This window comes from Paramormyrops kingsleyae, chromosome 14, assembly GCF_048594095.1.
Source record: "Paramormyrops kingsleyae isolate MSU_618 chromosome 14, PKINGS_0.4, whole genome shotgun sequence".
NCBI lineage: Eukaryota > Metazoa > Chordata > Actinopteri > Osteoglossiformes > Mormyridae > Paramormyrops > Paramormyrops kingsleyae.
In genome coordinates, this window is record NC_132810.1 from 17,768,106 (window position 1) to 17,786,347 (window position 18,242).

Sequence of the window (18,242 nt, forward strand, 5' to 3'; positions counted from 1 at the left end):
TGTTTTAACCTTAAAGGAAGAGACTCATATGACCTACAGCATTTTTTATTAGTATTTAAATATGAACAACATGTATTTCCTCACAAAAAAAGAAAAACTGTCAGTAGAGACTTTTTCATGTGGGGGTGCTGGTTATAAGACCCTGTAGCACAACATCCAGAATTTCTGTGGTTCAACTTTTGTTTTAAATGTCAGTTTTGCTTTTTCCGTTTACAAGCATCGTCATGAATTGAGCTGGTTTTTAAATCTCGGACCGTAAAAAAAAAACACGTGTTTACAGCGCTGACTCGGATTATTAGCTTATCTGAGTAGCGACGTCTGTTAATGGAAGCTGATGCCAGATGTTTCTCCTGGAAGAGATCCTGCACCAGAACAGCGTCTCCCAGCCAGCGGAGACGCTACACGGCTAAACCGCGCTGCTGCGTGGAACCTTGAACAGGCATCTCTCTTCACCTGGAACCACTAAAAGAAACCAATTAAATAGCTTGAAATGTAACGCACTCCTGTGGAACTGCGGTTAGGAATAAGCGAGATTTTGGATTGCAGACCCAGAAGTGACCCCCCCCCCCCCCCCACCTGAGGCGTGAGGCCAATGTCGAAATCGCAAGCCCATTAACAAAACGGGTATGATGTGCTTCTTATCAAACAGCCACTGTCAACCCAAATTAAAAAAAAGAAACATATATATATATATATATATATATATATATATATATATATATATATAAAAAAAAGGCTCGGTGGGGATTTTCAGAGCATGAGGATGAATGTAGATTTCAGACCGGCGTCAGGTGGGACTCAGCAGTGGGAGGCGGGTGAAGCGGAGGTCGCCCCCTTCTGGCTGACAGGTTGGCTGGGTCGGTGACACAGATGTGGGCTGGCAGGAGCTCCGAGAGGAGACAGAACTCAGGTGGGGGAGGGAATGGAGCGCGGGGGTGCTGCAGACAGAAAAGGTCAGACCTACGCGTGTCACTCCAGAATTCCGATCGATATCCGGGACGAGCAGCAATTAGACAGTGCTGGAAATCTCCACGGTGCCTTTCCAATCTAAGAACCCTGCGTTTCTATCCTCTGTAGGTCAAAAAAAAAAGCTCTGTACATGATGCCGTTATTTCACCTCTCAGCATGGTTACAGATTCAGAGCCACGCCATTAAATAACGGCCGGAAACCTCCGTCGCAGGTTCTCGGATCTCCCACTCAGATCAGCACCGGTCCAAACATGGACATCTCCAGTGACAACAGCCTCCCCATTCAGGCTACAAGCATCCGCTGTCAAACCGTGCTTTGGAACGCGTGAAATAAGATCATAAAATGTGCGCCAATTAGTTCCACTGCACTGAGGCCAAGTAAAAAGTTTTAATTATGCGCGCTCGTTAGAAGACCTGCAGTTCAGCTGCCCTTCATTATTAACGACCCGTGTGCTGAACTTTTACCCTCACAGGACGTCTGTGAGACCCCCTTTCCTGAGGGCCCCCGAGAGGTTTAAATCTTAGTCGTCCCTCACGGTCCCCCCTCAGCCACCCCCAGGATGACAGGCCCTCACTCACATGCTGAACGTCTCGGGGGACACCGCAGGGGCAGAGGACATCATGGGGGTGTACTGAACAGAATACATCAACCTGAGGGCTGTCAGTCTGCCTAGGGTGAGCTTGGGGTTAGCGGGGACCCCTCCGGAGCATCATATTCCCTCTGAAACCCCCTCCCCGAGAAATGGAACAGGCCACACACAGGCTCTCGCATCATTTACACAGACCTCCGGCTTCCCTTGACAGGGGGAGAAATTGAGGTGGGGGTGGGGGGAATGAGACACAACAACAGCTCTGTGCCGTGTCCGAATGACACCTGCCAAATCCACAGTGAGGAGGTGCAGGTGTGTGTGTGTGTGTGTGTGGGGGGGGGGGTGTTACACAACATGGTTTATTCCCACCCCCCACCCCTCCTCTTTTCCATTAACCAAGGCGCAGTGTCCGCTGAGCTCATTATCAGATCATGTCAGTATTCATCCTTAATAGCTATACCCGACGCCCCCAGCTACATCCCTCTTGCTTCCAACACTTACATTACCGCCCCCCCCCCATCACCTCAAATCAACAAGTCTTTATTTTTTTCAAAATCTGTCCTAAAATGCAAAAACCCATATACTTAGCAGGCAGGAAAGAATGCTTGTGCCATAAGGTTTTTAATAAAATATTACAGTATATACATAATACAGTGTTGTTTCTAAATGTCTGTGTGCAGACATGCACACAGTGTTTTGGAAATCTACCCTTCCTTTCTTCATTTACTATTTATATAGCTTGTGCAGTTAACAGCGCAGGCCTGAAGGGGGCGACTGGAACAGCTTTTCTCCAGGGAACATCTGTCAATGATGCTGCAATGCACAGTTGTCTTCGGCATAGGAAAGATGGACTGGCAAGCACATGAATGGGTACAGAACCAACGAAACTCTCAACTGAAGGGCTGGGAGAGTGGTGGATGGGGCGTCTACAGCAGGATGCGGTACTTGAGGGCTCGGGGGACCCTGTTGATGACCAGCCTCCCATCGTAGCTGAGGGAGGCGAAGAGCCACGGGTCAGCAGAGGACCACTCCACTGCGTAGACGCTGTCCTCGTGCTCCTCGTACGTGGCAATGATGCTGTCCTGGAGAGGCGCTCTGTTCCTGCGGGGGGATTAGGGGTCAAATGGAGTTGGGTCCCCCTTGTCCACCTTCGAGACCCAAGCTGAGTCCAGTACAGGACGGCAAAGTGACTCTTACACTCCTAAACCCGGTGAGGATCTGAACAGAATGCAGAACGCAGGCTTTCCCTGTACCAGCCTTGGGGAAATTAGCTCTGTTAGCATAATAATCTCTTAAACAGAACGTTTCAGACTGAAAGCCCGGGGGTAGGGGGGAGGGAGGAGGTGACGTACCTCTCCTCCTGGTGGCTCTCCTCAGCGTCACTCAGCTCGTCCTCATCCACCAGGTGGCCAAAGGGCTCGGAGGAGATGGATACCATGTTGGAGAGGATGACCCGGCTGTCGCTGCTGCCTGTGAGGACCAGCTGGTCGTGGGAGTGGTTGTACCTCACGCTCCAGACCCTGGGAGGACATGACAGGGACGCAGGGGAGGGGGGGGGCGGGGGGGTTGTAAGATAAGCCTCTGTGGTGACAGAAATTCAGCAAACCTGCCCCTTAATCTCTGCCTTAATCTGTTTCCTGAGACAATCCCCTCCCCAAACACGACCCCCCCCCTCCCCAAACACGATCCCCCTCCCTCCCCCCACCCGGTGCCGGATCCGCATCGCCGATGCCTTTGCTCGATCCGCCTCCCTTAATCAGTCACCCCGCGCGCCGGGTTTGCCGTGTCTTTGCCGGCGAGGTTAGCGGGCGTCCGACTCGCGGCGATTAGCCGTTAGCCGCGCGGAGCGGACTCCCCGCGGTGCGTCGCTCACGCCAGAGCTGCGTGGGATCCCTAATGAGGACCCAGACGCTGCGGGGGGGCGCGCGTGGGGTGGGGGGGTGCGGTCTACTGCATGCTCTGACTCACAAAGTCGCAGACGTACGCTGTGAAGCTGAGACGTGAAACATGCACACACAGCACCTATATGCTACCTATATATAGGAATTATACAGTATGTTATACCCAGATTATATAAATATAAATGTCAGAAATAGAGGTTGAGAGAAGTGGGAGTTGCTTTAGTCGCCTGCCCAGGGGTGGGTTTGTATTCAGGAGGGTTTGCAGAGGGAGGCGGGCGGATAGACAGGTAGATGGATATGAAATAGAGCGATACGCCCCCCCTCCCCCCCATGCCCCCACCCCCGCCGGGCTCACCAGTGGGAGTGCTCCTCCAGACTCTTGACGGGCTCGTTGATGCTCCGCACGTCCCAAAACCTGACCTTGCAGTCGTCCCCACAGCTGGCCAGATAGTACTGCTTGTTTGGATTGAAGTCCAAGTCTCGTACCAGCTGCCCGTGGGCGTTCTCGATGCAGTATATCTGACTGCAGCCCCAGATTGGGGGGGGGGGAGATGGGAGGGGGAGATGATGGGCGAAATCATCATGTTGTGCAGTAACCACAGAAACCTGGAACCCGAGCCAGTTCCCCCCTAGTTCTCTTGATTTAGTCATCTGCACCGGATCGGATCGGATCAGGAAGGGTGTGCCCTTGTTGGGGGGGGGGGGGGGTGGAGAAGGGGGCTCCCAATGCGAAGGCGCACCTTTCATCGGTGGCAGTCTCCTTGCCAAACGCTCGTCTCATTATGCAATTAACGCGCCAATTAAAAATCTCATTAAAAATGGAGGGAGGGAAATGACCCAAGGGGGCACGGGGGGCTTCAATTAGGTCAGGATTAAACTGAGCATTTAGCCGAGCCGCCAGGCGCACGCCGGCTCTGACTCCGCACGCCGGCTCTGACTCCATGCCCTGACAGGACCTGGCACCAGCGGAAACAATCATTTAAAAAAACATAAAAAGTCTCAAAATCATCTGTTGCATTTCTATGGAAAATGCACCCAAAGCCTCCTAGATCTTCATAACATGCGACCCAGGGCCCAGGTCTGGATCCCAGTTTAAGCTTGGAGCCTGGATGGTGTCTGGTTCGCGTTCCCCAAGCCGGAAAGCTGGCTGGGGTTTGCTTTGAAGCTGCCCCCCCATCCCTCTCACACAGGTGATCACGGTGACCCCAGGCCATGTGGTGGGGGGGGGTCAGCAAGCGTCATAAACTCCTACCTCCGGACGAGAGGAAATGGAGCAGGAAATTGTATTAGTCTCACGGTCGCAGCCCCTTCCGGGAGCTTCCATCCTAAATATGAAATCGGAATCCCGCAAAGCCGGCTATGGCACACTCGACAAAGTTATGGAGATTAAGTCTCCCATCCCTAAGCCCGTGGACACAGTGAAACCAACTCTGAAGTCATCCTTCCTTAAAGGCAACAGAAGTTATTACAAGACATCCGTCTCCCCGCTATGCCGATAAATCACTGTGTGCTGAGGGGATAGACTGGATCTTTTAAACGTTTTTGCGCAGGTCCCTGTTTCTATGACAACCGCGGTGCACAAAGTCATTTGCCGCTTATCGAAATTACTCCACAGCCGGAGACGGGGCACGGGACGGTGGTTTGTGGGGGGGGGGTTTCATGTGAGGTCGGTGTGGAGACATGGCGGGATGCATGGGGGAGACGTTAATACGTACAGGAAATGATGTAAAAGACTGGCAATCAGGTGTCACGGCTGTCACGGTGACAGGTCATGTGACCCCGTAATAAGGAAGACAAAAACCGAAAGGATGGAAGAAAGCTTAATTACAATACTAAATCGAACTCTGAGCATCGGAGTCAAACTTGCCTGTGTGGCCAGGCTAATTTTAAACGAACATACATTTTAAGAATGGCTCAGGCAGTGCACAGGGCAGCTAAAGGTCAGCGTGGAGTGGGCAGATAGGACTGTTCAGCAACGTCTTTGGGCAACAGTACAGTGTGGAGACGTCTGACGGGGCAGAGTGGCGCATTACTGACCAGCCATAAAGGAAGGACTAAAGACAGCTGGCTGGGCTGTTCTTACCCACACCTGGTTGTTATAGAGAGAGAGAGAGAGAATCTCTCTCATTCCACCATGTGTGCCCTGTAGCGAAAGACGCGGCGGCCATTTTGTCTGGAAATGCTACGCGGGCCGTGGAGGCGACCTTTCTGTAACGCCATCGCCCTGTGCTAATATGGCTGTTAGAGAATGTGCAAACCGGCAAGAGAAAACAGAAACGGGGATGTGACAGGGGATGGCGCTGAGGGCGGGGGGCTGGGGAGAGACGGGGAGCCGCAGCTGATGTGCGCCCGGAGGGGGAGCTCCGGGTGGATTCCAACTTTGGGAGCCCCCCCCCCCCCCCGAGCGTGCTCTGCCAGTCAGCTTATGCCGCAGGGTCATGTTGTTGCAGACACCCCCCCTCCCTACCCTCGCGCTCCAAAGCCCAATCAGCTAACCCCAGGGACAACTGGAATGTCACAGCAAGACGGTACTCCTGGGGACAAGAGCGACCTTCCTGTTAAGCCACGCCCAAGAAGGGGGCGGGGGCGGGGGGGGCATGGGACCTGAGATATGCTTACCGACATGTTGCCGGGATGGAATACCAAAGAGAATGAGATATGGCCACGGTAACAGCGGGGGCTGCCCTGCCATGTTCTCCCAGTCCACAAAATCCTGGGTCTGATCTAGTCTGCTGTTAGAATGGCAGAAACGCGGAGATACGAGTACCGGAGGGGGGGGGGGCGTATCCGGGGCGTGATGCAGGCGTGGAAAGTGGTGGGGAAAAGTAGAAAGCCGTGTCTGACAGGGTTATGCGAGGTGTGCCCCCCCAACGGGGCGCGGAGGGACGAGTCGTCACGCTCGCCTGGGCGGTGGGGGCTCCAGCTGACAGGACGCCTCAAAGCCTCGTCCCCAGGGCCGTGTGGTGGGAGGCGGTCGAGGGGTCAGGTGCTGGCAGCGGTCGAGCATGGAGGCACCCTACCTGTCTCCACGAGTGGTTACCCTGGCGACGTGACACACGGCTCCGAGGAGATGAGAAAGTCTGGGGTGTGAAGATGAGCATGGTGGAGGTGGGGGGGGGGGGGGGGGGAGTGTCAGGGCTGCCCTGGAGAGAGAGCCCCCAGTGGCAGACGAGGAGACACGCTGTCTGGGTCAGTGGCCAATGCCCTCCTCCTGGGGGGGGGTTGTCTGAGATGGCGTCCCCTGCTGTCATTACAAAATGGCCCCCTACCCGACAGTATGGATACCTTTTACTCTGCTTTTTTTGGGGGGGGGGGTGGGCTGAAAAGTTCCAACACCAGAGAGAAAGCCAGGGGGCGCTAATGAGAGGGATGGGGCAAGGTCCCGGCTACCACTTTCAGACAGCTCATACGCTCCCCCCCCCCATTTTGAAGACATCTTAGTCAATAAGACTAGAGAAATTGAATTTCAAATATGGTGCAATGAAATCAATTAACTAGGGGCGGGAGGTCTGCTCCTGGTGACTTTGATGGATTAACAGAGCAGAAAACGTTCCGGAATCACGCTGGTGACGGGCACTAGATAACCCGAGATTCCCGAAAGGACGCCCGGAGTGTCAAGACAGCAGAGCGGCTCGAACCCTGAGCCTGCCCAGCGTGACACATCCCATCCGTCTTTTCCCAATTAGATTCATGAGTTTCCTTGGTCGCTCATCTGCCAAAAAAGATGGAAGCGACAGCGGCCTAACCCGGATAGCGCCCCCCCCTAGCCCCGCCCTCTGGGGTCACAGCTAACCACGGGAATGCTCCTGTGACGCCTATGATGTTCGTTCCCAAATTATTCTGCAGTAAGGGTGATCCAGTGCTTTGCAGAGTCCAATTCTAAGTCAGGTACCCCCCCTCCCAATTTGAGCTCAGTCGATGCCCGGTGCCTCTACTTTCATGCTTCGATCAATAGCACAGAGATTACTATTCCTTAGGCGAAACCCACATGTGCACCGACCTTTCTCCATCACCCTGCTCATGAATTCCGTCTCCCTCGCTCGGCGCGCTTCTGTATCTATGATTTATCGTGCTGCGGCGGCGAGCTGCACTTCGCGCCCGGGCCTTCGTTAGAGCGTGCGCCTGAGAGATAATCGTCTCTGATTACCGACCTCACACGCACGGTTAGACCTCATAGGTCCATACAGACGGGATACAGTGACGTGGTCGCATTTTATCCTGCAAGTACCAAGGCTGGGCTATGTGTCTCTAGTGGCTTTTAGAACAAAACAAATAAAATGGGACAGTTCCTATAACTGTTATGAATAAGGCTACTAAGGGGTGGGGTGGGGTGGGGGGGGGGTAGACAAATAAACTCCATAAAGAAAGACTGGAGCTTTTGTATGGACTTTCCCCGGCACAAACGTCAGCGGCACTATCAAGGAAAATAATCGATGTGGTGAAGCAGTGCTGACAGGAGGCTCTGCATGAAGGGTGTCGGGGGTGGGGGGGGGGCGGCATTACCTCATGCTGCGAAGGTCCCAGCCGCGGATGGCCGTGTCATTGGCGGTGGCCAGCTGGCTGCAGTTGTGGTGTGGACTCCACTTCCCCGAGGTGAACTTTATCTGACCTTTGCCCTCCAAAGTGGCGGAGCTGGAGAGCTGGGCAGTGAGACATTCATTCATTCATTCATTCATTCATTTGCTCATTGGCATTTAATGGGGCCTTTACCAGAAAATAATTGCGTATATTTTTGCCTGGCCCATAACAGTCTGATTCCCAAATTCATGAATTAAATGTATTTTTTTTCCTCCCAAAAGGAGGATAAAAGCAGGAAGTGACCAAAGCCTCCATGCCGGGTGGGTGGGGGTGGGAATGGGGGGAGGGATTTCACCCTGTGCATCTTGACTAAGCAGAACGGCAAAATAGCTTAAGGTCAGCCATCGACCGGCCGAGGCGTATCGACGGGCAGAGGCAATCGATCGGAGGACCCAGCCAGGTCGTTAAAGGGATCAGGATCCCGACTTGCCGTTTAATTGGCCACGAAAAGCGAGGAGCACATGCTCCCAGAAGCAGGGTGCGTACTGGCAGAGAGCGGAGCCCCGTGGGTTCGTGCCGGGAAATGTTCGGGACGCGCAATCAGGCTGCATGTCCAAAGCGACACCGTCTCACTTTAAATACTTTGAGAAAATTCCAGACGCTTCCTTTTGTGATGATTTCCTGTGGCCTCACGCAACGGCAGAGCTTTAAAGGACACGGGTCGTTTGTTTATCGTGACGCGCCCGGGGACGGGAAGTGCTCGCCAAGACGGACGACGGTGGTTTATTCTCTCAGACCTTGGAGACCGACCAAGGCCCCCTGAATGTGCTGCCTTTTATCGATCGGACCGGCGCCGGCTGCGGGGCGGGGTCCTGCAGGGAGCCAGCGGCATCCAGCCAATCACCCCGGGCCCAAGTCTACCATCCTGCCGGTGGTCCTATTACATGGTCGACGGTCACCATGGCTGATAAATGAGGGGAGGGGGGTGCGAGTCTGGCCTGTGGGTGGTGGGAGGGCCTGCGGGGTGGCTTCTCTGTTCCTGATGCTTCATTAATTAACGATTCTTGTTTTGGAGGGGGCACGCTGGCGGACGGTCTTAGATGAACACATCAGACAGAAGGGAGGCGAGTGTGCGTGAGTGTGTGCGTGTGTGGTGTGTGTGTGCGTGCGTGTGTCTGTCTGAGCAGAGCACCGCCTGTGGGGAGATTAGCATTCACCCCGAGCACTGGAGGAATCTCGCCTCGCCGGCAGTCTGCCCCCCCCCCCCATGCTCCCCCCCCGCTCCATTTTTAATAGCTCTGGCGCCTTCAGAAGGCAGAGTCAGTCAATAGCGGGCTCTCGCTGCGGAGGTGGACCGCATGGGCGTGTCGGCGCCCCACGACCTCGCCGTCCAATCTGAGACACCCCTCTGCCTCAGCCCCCCCCCCCGTAATGGTGGCTGTAAGGCCAGCAGGGGGCTCTTCTGCAATCCCGCTGTCCCGACTTTATGATGTCATAACGATGGAACCCTAACATTCTATTCTTTCAGGGGCTCCTGTGCACAGCGTGAGCATTAGGAAGGTGTGCGTGTGCCTGTGCTCCTTCTGGGTGGGGGGGCGGGGGGGGTCTCTCCTTACCGTGGCCTGCGTGGAGCTCTGCTGAAGGTCCCACAGGAGCAGGTGGTTGTCCGCCAGTGTGATCACCCGCTTGCCGTCGCTCATGGGCTCCCAGAGGACGCTGCAGGAGAGCGGGTGGAAATTTAGGGCCGACGGCGGGTCAGCAAGCGCACACACAGACACACAGACGCGCAAGGGCAGTCCCACAAACAAACGGGGGGCTTTAAGGGCAGACGGCATCTTCTTTTTGTCAGGGCCATAAATTAACCTGAGGTTGGTGCCTTAATTCAAGGCTGTAAAGGCAAACATCATGAACTATGTTGAAGGTGTGCAAGGGGGAGATAAAACGGGGTGTGTGTGTGTGTGTGTGTGTGTTTGGGCATGACAGGTCGGGCCGCAGTGAAGAGTCCTCGGGAATTTCATCTGTAATTTGCATCAGTATGCTGAGAGGAGGCGGACTGGCCCAGTGCATGCTGGGAGGGGGGCACATTTATTGAGGCTGTAAATCCCAGGCCCAGGATGAGACAGCTTTTACGGCCCTCCCAAGGTGCTGGGAGTCATGGGCCCCGCCGTACGCCTGTGACAGCCCCCGCCCCCCACCCGGGTGGCACAGTACCGACCTGGTCTCTTCCCACATTCATTTATTTCATGAAATCAGGTCCGATACAAACCCAATTTATTCTGTGCTTTGCGATGTATAAGAGGCACCCTCCCAAAAGTATCAATTAATTCTTAAAAGGTGGCTTTTATGGGGCCAGGGGCTCATGGTGGGGGAGGGGGAGGTGTCACGCGCGGCTGACCTTGACGCACACGAAGGGACAGTCCTCTCTCAGCAAGACACGTAAATATTGCTTGGTAGGGGCGTACTTTAAAGCACTATATATTTTTAAAGGTGCCAGAAATGCCATTCATTCAGCCCCCCCTCAGGCTGAACTATCTGGACCAGCGCTCCGGGAGGTGGGGGGGGGGCTGCCACTGCTCACTGGGCCTGTTCCATTACGTTGGGCAGTATCGACTGACCCATATATCGCTCTTCAGTCTTACTCAATCTTGGGGCTCCATCGATTTGCACCCCCCGACAGCCGAGCACACACTGATTACAACCCCCCCCCTCCCAAAAAAAGGCTGCATTTTATAATTCATATAACTGGCTAAATTCGGAGCTTGCTGGTGTGGTGGGGTGCGCGGATACACCTGCACAGGTGGTGATGAGTGGGGGGGGGGGGGGGGGGCAGCGGAGGGCCCTGCTGAGGGGGCCAAATGTTGTCGCCATAGAGATGGAGGAAAACAAATTGATCCATCAGCCTGAGCCCTGTCACTATGCCAGCAGCAGCAAGTCCCCCCCCCCCCCCGGCCACACTGGAGCCGCTCATGGGACAGCGGCAGCCCCTGAGACTGACCCAGGCCAGAACAGGACCATGCGTGCAATCCCTGTAGTCTGCAGCTCACGTTCAGGGTGGGGCCACCTGACCCTCCCCCCGCCCCCACCCCCCCAGCTCCACAAGCCGCCAGATTACCCAGCGGCTTTACATATTTAAGGATTTTCAATTTCCAGCGTGCCGGAGGCGCGCTCAGCGGCGGGGAACGGCGTGACGTCCCGCGGACAGATTCTCCTCCCTCCGCGTTCGGCGGGGGAGCCGGAGAGCAGGTGGGGCAGGCGGGCAGGGACGGCTGTTGCCTGGCAATTGGGGGAGTGGGGTGGGATGGATGGGGGGGTTCCCCGGGCCAGGAGCGGGGGACAGGCCTCTGCGGAACTGGAAGGCTCATACCTGTCTGTCTGGGGCAAGGAGAGACAGTATCACCGGCTTGAAGAGAAACCCAGAGCCCCCGCAACGCCCCCCCACGAGCAGGGAGAGGTTCTGCAGAGCACAAACCATCCCGAAAGCCAAGGTGCAGCAACCCATAAATCACACGAGAGAGGTGACAGCCCCCGCCTGCCGAAGACAGACACCCGCCTGGGCCAATCAACACCTGCCTGGTCTGGCGGCCCGGCCCCGGCCGGATCCCCCCCGACGGCGTGAAACGCCAACCCTCCCCCCTGTCGAAAGTAGCAGGCAGCCTGGGGGCACAGGGTGCACAGAATCCCCGGAACATCTGTTCTGGGTGGACCTGGAACGGCCCAGATAAATGTCAGCACCCGATGGCGGGCCAAGCGGAGAGGCACTCCCAGTGAGCCACCTTCCTGGGATGAGGGCCCGGTGGGGGTGACAGGTGCAGGTGCGTGAGCCATTCCTGTCCGTGAAAGCCCCCCCCCCGGCATACACAGAGCTGTGCGTGCACAAACTGTTAACAGGGACCTTGGAAAAAGGGGGGGAGTGGGGTGAACAAACCCCTCTACTCTTTTTTAAAACTGCACAGTCTAATAAAATTCGCCACAAGTGATTTGAAAGAAATCCTATTTACGGAGCAGATATTCCCTGCCTGATAACCATCGCGGGCCAGTGACTGGAACATCGCGTGAAAACAGATTAGGTTCCTGTCAGGCTTTTCCTCTCACTCCCCCTGACCCGAATGACGACAGCGAATGTCCATTCATCCAAAACATCAGGCCAAGGCTGCTCCACACTATGTAGGTCAGTCGATGGCCTCCCCAGGGAAAAACAACAGAAGAAAAAAAAACAAAAAGACCCACCCTAAACCCCATCATGAGGGGGCGCCGGTGATGATGTCATAACGATGGAACCCTAACATTCTATTCTTTCAGGGGCTCCTGTGCACAGCGTGAGCATTAGGATGTGCAGTGCAGCAGGGTTAGCATACAGTGTGTCCGTGGTGTTGGGGCGAGTAGGGAGGAGGGGTTAAATCAACACCATACCAAGCCGTGTTGCCGTGGGCTATGTTGTCAAGGTGACAGAGAAGCTCCAGGCTCTGTGGGTTGTGCGATGAGTCGTCGGGGGACTCGTGGCTGCCCGCCTCCCAGTCTTTCGGAATCCTCCACACGGCCGCGCACGTCGCCACCCGGCTGTCGGAGGCTGCGGGAACATGTGGTCGGCCAGTTAGCCCTCGGGGATCGTCCAATCACGATGAGCCTTTTTGCTGAAATCTGAAAAAGGCTCGGCAACACCGTATCGCAATTAACAACATCATAAATAATGGCGTGCCTGCAGTTTTATTTGGGAGGGAGGGAAAAAGCAGGAGAGCTCGACCTGTAGGATTAGACAAGGTTAATCCTTACTTTGATCCCGAACCATAAATATACTTTTCATTAGCCGCGAGTCGTACAATCAGAAAGCGTGACAACGCCCTGCGAAAACATCATTAGCATCGCCGCTAACGGCAAATCATAACCGTGGCAACGGAGAAAAGCACCGGCCATCCATAATGGGGAGGACGCAGGATTCCAGAAAACGCACCCGGGTGCACCATGCAGTTCAGATTCCCGATTACGTTATTATTTTAGGGACGGCCCTTAATGAACAGGAAGGAAAGATTAAAAGGGATTTTGGCAGGTCTCCCTAAATTAAATAGCTTCCACCATGCCTCCTCGTATCAGCTGCCTGACTTGAATGAGCATCACCCTCAGACCCTAGGACATGCTGCCCCAAGTGGCCAGTTGCAGTATTTCACCCTACCGAGTCGCTCACTGACGCTGATTAGCAGCCGCGGTAATGACAACAAAAGGGAAATATGGTAAATAATAATCAAGACAGAGACAGCGCTGCTATTCAGCCCATAACTCTGCAAATGATCCCCCATTAACAGTAACACTGGAAATAGCATGCTTTATAAAAGGGAGTGTAGCTAAGGGGGATTATGGGATTGTATTGGGGTTTTAGGCGTGGTGTAAGGTGAGGGCGCTGTTCGCACCCATCCATCCTCTACCACTCAAGAAACATAGAACCGTTATCAGTGCAGAGCAGAATGAGACATTAATCCAAGGTTAAACTTAAAGGAAATCAGAGATAGGCAGCGTTTCCTGCGAAGTCAGTGATGGATCCAGGACTTTGGTGGAATGTGAATTGTAAGGTGGGTAACTCCGGAACATAGGAGCCGGGCCACGATTAACTGGCATGGAGCACGGGACCGAGCGGGCATTGCCAAGGCGATGGAGGGAACCAGACGGTAGTCACATTCCGCCTCTGGGAACGAAATGAGGAACAGGGCAGGCCCCCAAACTCCGGAGGGCAGTGCCCGGGTGTGCCCAACCCAGGGAAGGAACTGCCTCTGGCATCATGGCGATAACTCGAATGCGGCCGGCACCAGACGCAATCAATCGGCTGGGGGGTTGGGGGTCACGTTTTTCCCTCGCTGTGGTTCAGATTGCCATGAAACCGGCAACGCTGTGGGCTTCAGTCTAATAAACTGAAAATTTAATTACAACCACCTCCCCCCCCCCCCCCCCCCGTCAACCAAATAATTTCTTCACGTTCATTGAATTTTTTAATTGCCCTGTGGCAACCGCAGGCTGAGGGAGGGGCAGGGCACAGCGCCTCCCTCTGGCACTTCTGCGAACAGTGAGTGATGACTTGGGGGGGGGGGGGGGGTGCCATATTCAGAGGTCTGACGGGCGGAGACTGGGTAGGGGGGGTTCTTACTTTTGTTGTAGCACGTCGTCAGCACGCTCTTGTCCGCCGGACTGGCGGCGATGTGCCGTATCTCCCCCGCCTGGTGCAGTGCCACGCTCTTGTTAATGATGTCATTCTCATCATCAAAGTCGATGATGTGTATCTGCGGGAAGAGAGGTGGGGGGGGGGGGGGTGTAAGAGCGGGAGCGTGGGTGACAGGCCCTCAGGGGGGCTCCAAAAGCAGCGCAGCGCTTCCCCCCCCCGGTGACAACTCCATGGGGACTGACCACCTGCATTTTGGTCTCCCCTAGACAGGAGGAACCTCCCCTACACGCACACCGTGCCTTAAAAAAGCTCAGGGAACCCCCCCACCCCGGCATAAAAATACCCCGTTGGACAAAAGGAACAATAACATTTCACTAAGATCATAATCCCGAGAAAAGGAGTCCGGCTTCGTAACATCCTGGCGCTTGTCAGACACATGGCTGCCTTTAACGCAAAGCGATTTCTGCCCATTTAAACGAGGGTATGATTTCACCAAAGCAGCTCAGGTTAAGTATGGCGAGTTGCGCTTCTGCATCTATTCAAGTACATCAGAGCAAAAGTGCGTTCGTTCAGGGGACAATTTCATACTGCGCTAACCCATTAAGCCAACACTATGCATATATTATCCATGCTTCCCGTCTGGACGAGCCAAACCGTTTTTCATGGCACCCAATAGGACGCTCCGTCAAAATACGCACCATGAAAACACAGCCGTTTAAATTTCGAGATTCGTTATCCTCCCCTGCCTGGCTGTCGCAATCATGAGGGACAGTCATAGCTGTAATTGGTTATTTTTGTAATCAGTGGCAGGCAGACAAAGCGAGGATGTGCTGGATTCCATTTGACGGGCACCGTTCTGAAAAGCCAGAATCAATGGCTTCCGCAGTTCTTGCCATGATTATACACAACGATAAACAACTTACAGCCCCCCCCCTCTCATGTGCAATTTATTGCAGATAATTCCACAGATACAATTAAAAAAAGATAATTCTATTTTTATCCACTGGGAGGCTTTTAATTACTTATTAAGGTTTGGAAAATATGATAAAGGGGTCTGCACACACCAGCTCAGAAAAAATCAAAACTGGACACATTGAGTGTTCTCCTGTGCTAGAAGTCAGGCCTCTGGGTGATGACAAACCACCTTTGCTTACAGCTTACGGTGGCTGTAGAGGCTCAATCTTAGCATTGACGCTCCTTATTTTTAAACTCAGCCTGTGGAAACACTCTCATTGTAAGACCTGACAAACTAGGTTCTGACGCAGGGGATTCTGGGTAAGCGATTGACGAGCAGCACTAGACAAGTGGTGCATTACTTCAAAATCAAGGCTCCTTAATGAGATGTTGTTTCAGATTATTAACTGGTTGCACCTGGCAGTTACTGGAGCGGCGCCCCTTCTCACGGTGGCTTTTTACGAGGAAGGCCCCCGTGCCGAGACCGACGTGCCCACACCTCTTTAGGCAGCTCAAAGTCAGAGGAAGCCATTAACCTTGGGGTGGACCACATCGAACAAAAATTATGACGCAAAGTTATAATTTTATGGTGGATGGCAATACAAATAAATTCAGATGGCTGGACAGAATAATTGGTGCGGGGGAGCAGGGGGAGGGACGGGACCTGTAATGGGGCCGGGAGTGAAGCGGCGGAAACCAGGAAAGCCACGTGTGATTTAGCGAGGGGTTTATATCCGAGTGCCGGAGACGTGGAGTGAGTCATCCCACTCAGGGGCCGGGAAGCTTCCCTGCCATTTTAATTATGTCAAAAAAAAAAGGAGAGAGGCAGAGAGTGGTGCAGGAGGTAGGGCTACCGTTCGGCAACCAGAGGGTTGCAGGTTCAAGCCCCGGGTCCTCCTGACCCCATCGAAGTGTCCTTGAGCAAGACACTGACGCCCAAATTGCACTGGTTCAGGGGAACGAATTAAGGGCAACCCGAACCTGTTTGGTCTGGAAAACAGGCCGTGACGTTTAAGCAGTTTAACCACTATATATATATATATGTGTGTGTGTGTGTGTTAAAACTGACTTGGAATGAGACATCCCAAAATCAACAGGTCTTGGACAGAGCGAGTGGAATCTGGAGACGGAATTACCTCCAGCAGCACAGGTCGGCCACTGATGTACCTTAATTTCCCTACGTGAACCTCTACCCACCACCGGAGGGGGCGACATGACATGACTAAAGGCAGAGGTGGGGGGAGGTATGTGAGTATGTGAGTAAAACCGCCTCACATTAAAGGGAGACAGCAAAACCAATCAGATACAACCAATCAGAAGCTGACTAACAAGACCCTGCTGACAAACCAGAGTGTGGCCGTCTCCCTTTAATGTGGCGAGCTGCTCCTGCCATCGTCCTGTGGCTCTCCGGCAGCAAATAACTAAATACGACAATAAATCACATGGTGAGAAGCACCGTGACGGAATTCATAACGGAGCAGATTAGTGCCATTTTCAGCCGGGGCCACAGACGTGCGCATCCAAAAATGGCAGAAACTGGCAGTTCACTGCACCCCCCACCCCCAGAAAGGGTGTCATGGAGGCACAGTAATTAGGAGATTCTGATCTTCAGAAACTGCAGAGAGTACTGGGCCTTTGAGTCCAGGTTGTGCTGTTAGCTGACTGTGACCAGGCTTTCCACTGAGGCAGAAGGTAATTGGCTCAGCTCCACGAGTGGGGGAGGGGTGTTTGGGCTCGGTCAGTGTCTGAGGCTGTACCTATGACTTCTGGGGGCCTGACTTTCACTCCTGAGTGACCATGTGAAGACAGGGACCGACATTCCGGACACCGCTGGGTATCCTGTAGTTTACAGCCTGTGAGTGAAGTGAGTGAGCTTGGCAGCAGTTCTGGGGTGGGGGTGGGGTCTTTATTAAAGGTGCCTGAGGGGGCATTATCAAAGTGGCCACATACAAAAGAGTAACTAGCAAAATGTTAATAACTATATTTATGTGCCCAGATAATTTATCGACAGCCAGTAAACTGGTAGGTTTCAATAATGCAGCCATATATTGTCATCAGTTCCGTTCTGTTGGATGTGACAAGGAGACAGTGAAGTTACAACTTTATGAAAATGCTGTGGGTAATGGATGATTCTTGGGCTTCAAATAAACATTATGTGCTCTTTGGCTGTTCTGCAGGAGAATCTTGTCAACACGTTGGATAGCACCTTCATCAAAAAACCACTTGACAACTGCTGATTGACACTGGTCTATAAGACAATGCACCTGTACAGTCACGGGGTGAAACATATCCTGCAAAAAAGTCTTTCGACTTCAAACAATCGAAATAAAACCTTAAGTATATGTCGCGGTGATTGCAGCCTTGACACAGGCAGCTTGACCCCCTAACAGGGGCTGTGCTCGTCACTCCACAAAGACGAGTCGTTTGTCACGGCAGATTTTCATTTGACAGCGCAAGCTGACAGGTACAGGTGTGGCAGGCGCTGGCGTCACACTTACCTGGTTATCGAATTTCAGGGACTGTGTGCCCACAAGGAAACGTATGGCATCTGTCTCGGCAGTCTGGGCTGTCAGTGCCCGAGCCTAGGGAAAAGACGCATAAGGAAATATAAGCGTGTTATTCGCCATCAGAATAAGCTTGATCCTTCACTTATCGGATACGACAGGCGGCGTTGACAGCCGTGTTTAGGTTTTTAGGGTCACGCCACCGGTCAACAGCTCTGACATTATTATTTAACAGTATTTTAATACTCATCTATTGTTGTTTCCTAAACGCATACTTGAAGGGTTTGCAGCAACATTTGAGCAATAAAGAGAATGCTCAGGAACTATTTGAAATAATCTGCAATTAAATTTCGGCAAATCATTTTTGTTCGATTAAAGCTTAATGTCAAGAACACAAGTCGTTTTATAGTGATCAGCTTTAAAATTATGGTTGATTATTTATATAATCGCCGGCGAACTCGTTATCGTTTTTGCTCAGAAATGCTGTGAATTTGGTACTATACCTGAAATTCAAGACCATATATAACTGGTGCATCGTCCTCCATAATCAGCAAAATATCGGTTTATTTGGTCAGATGTCGATTAATTGTGCAGCTCTATTCATTTATGCTTAGGCTTCTTGCTGGCTGAACATTTCCGCAAACCACAAAAATACTACGCA

The 18,242-nt window shown here is 53.2% G+C and overlaps 2 protein-coding genes across 2 annotated transcripts in view; one reads left to right on the plus strand and one right to left on the minus strand.

Annotated features, from left to right (window-relative positions):
- trappc12 (trafficking protein particle complex subunit 12) overlaps nucleotides 1-18,242 on the plus strand; it is a 91,387-nt gene that overhangs the window by 57,011 nt on the left and 16,134 nt on the right. The window lies entirely within an intron of this gene.
- On the minus strand, nucleotides 2,165-18,240 carry eipr1 (EARP complex and GARP complex interacting protein 1). Its single transcript, XM_023807521.2, has 9 exons — nucleotides 18,085-18,240; nucleotides 17,576-17,659; nucleotides 14,109-14,241; nucleotides 12,389-12,545; nucleotides 9,595-9,694; nucleotides 7,964-8,100; nucleotides 3,816-3,983; nucleotides 2,912-3,079; nucleotides 2,165-2,660 (listed from the first exon to the last, which is right to left on the minus strand). Exons 1-9 carry the CDS (start codon nucleotides 18,124-18,126, stop codon nucleotides 2,486-2,488), a joined length of 1,164 nt encoding a protein of 387 aa, XP_023663289.1. The 5' UTR covers nucleotides 18,127-18,240; the 3' UTR covers nucleotides 2,165-2,485.

What these genes read in the sequence shown, in the direction of transcription:
- eipr1 (XM_023807521.2), bottom strand. Translation starts at nt 18,126, where the DNA reads ATGGAGGACGATGCACCAGTTATATATGGTCTTGAATTTCAG. An exon ending in GACGACGTGCTACAACAAAA is followed by an intron (nt 12,546 to 14,108) that starts GTAAGAACCCCC and finishes ATGTTCCCGCAG; the next exon opens with CCTCCGACAGCCGGGTGGCG. An exon ending in TGGGACCTTCGCAGCATGAG is followed by an intron (nt 3,984 to 7,963) that starts GTAATGCCGCCC and finishes CTGGGGCTGCAG; the next exon opens with TCAGATATACTGCATCGAGA.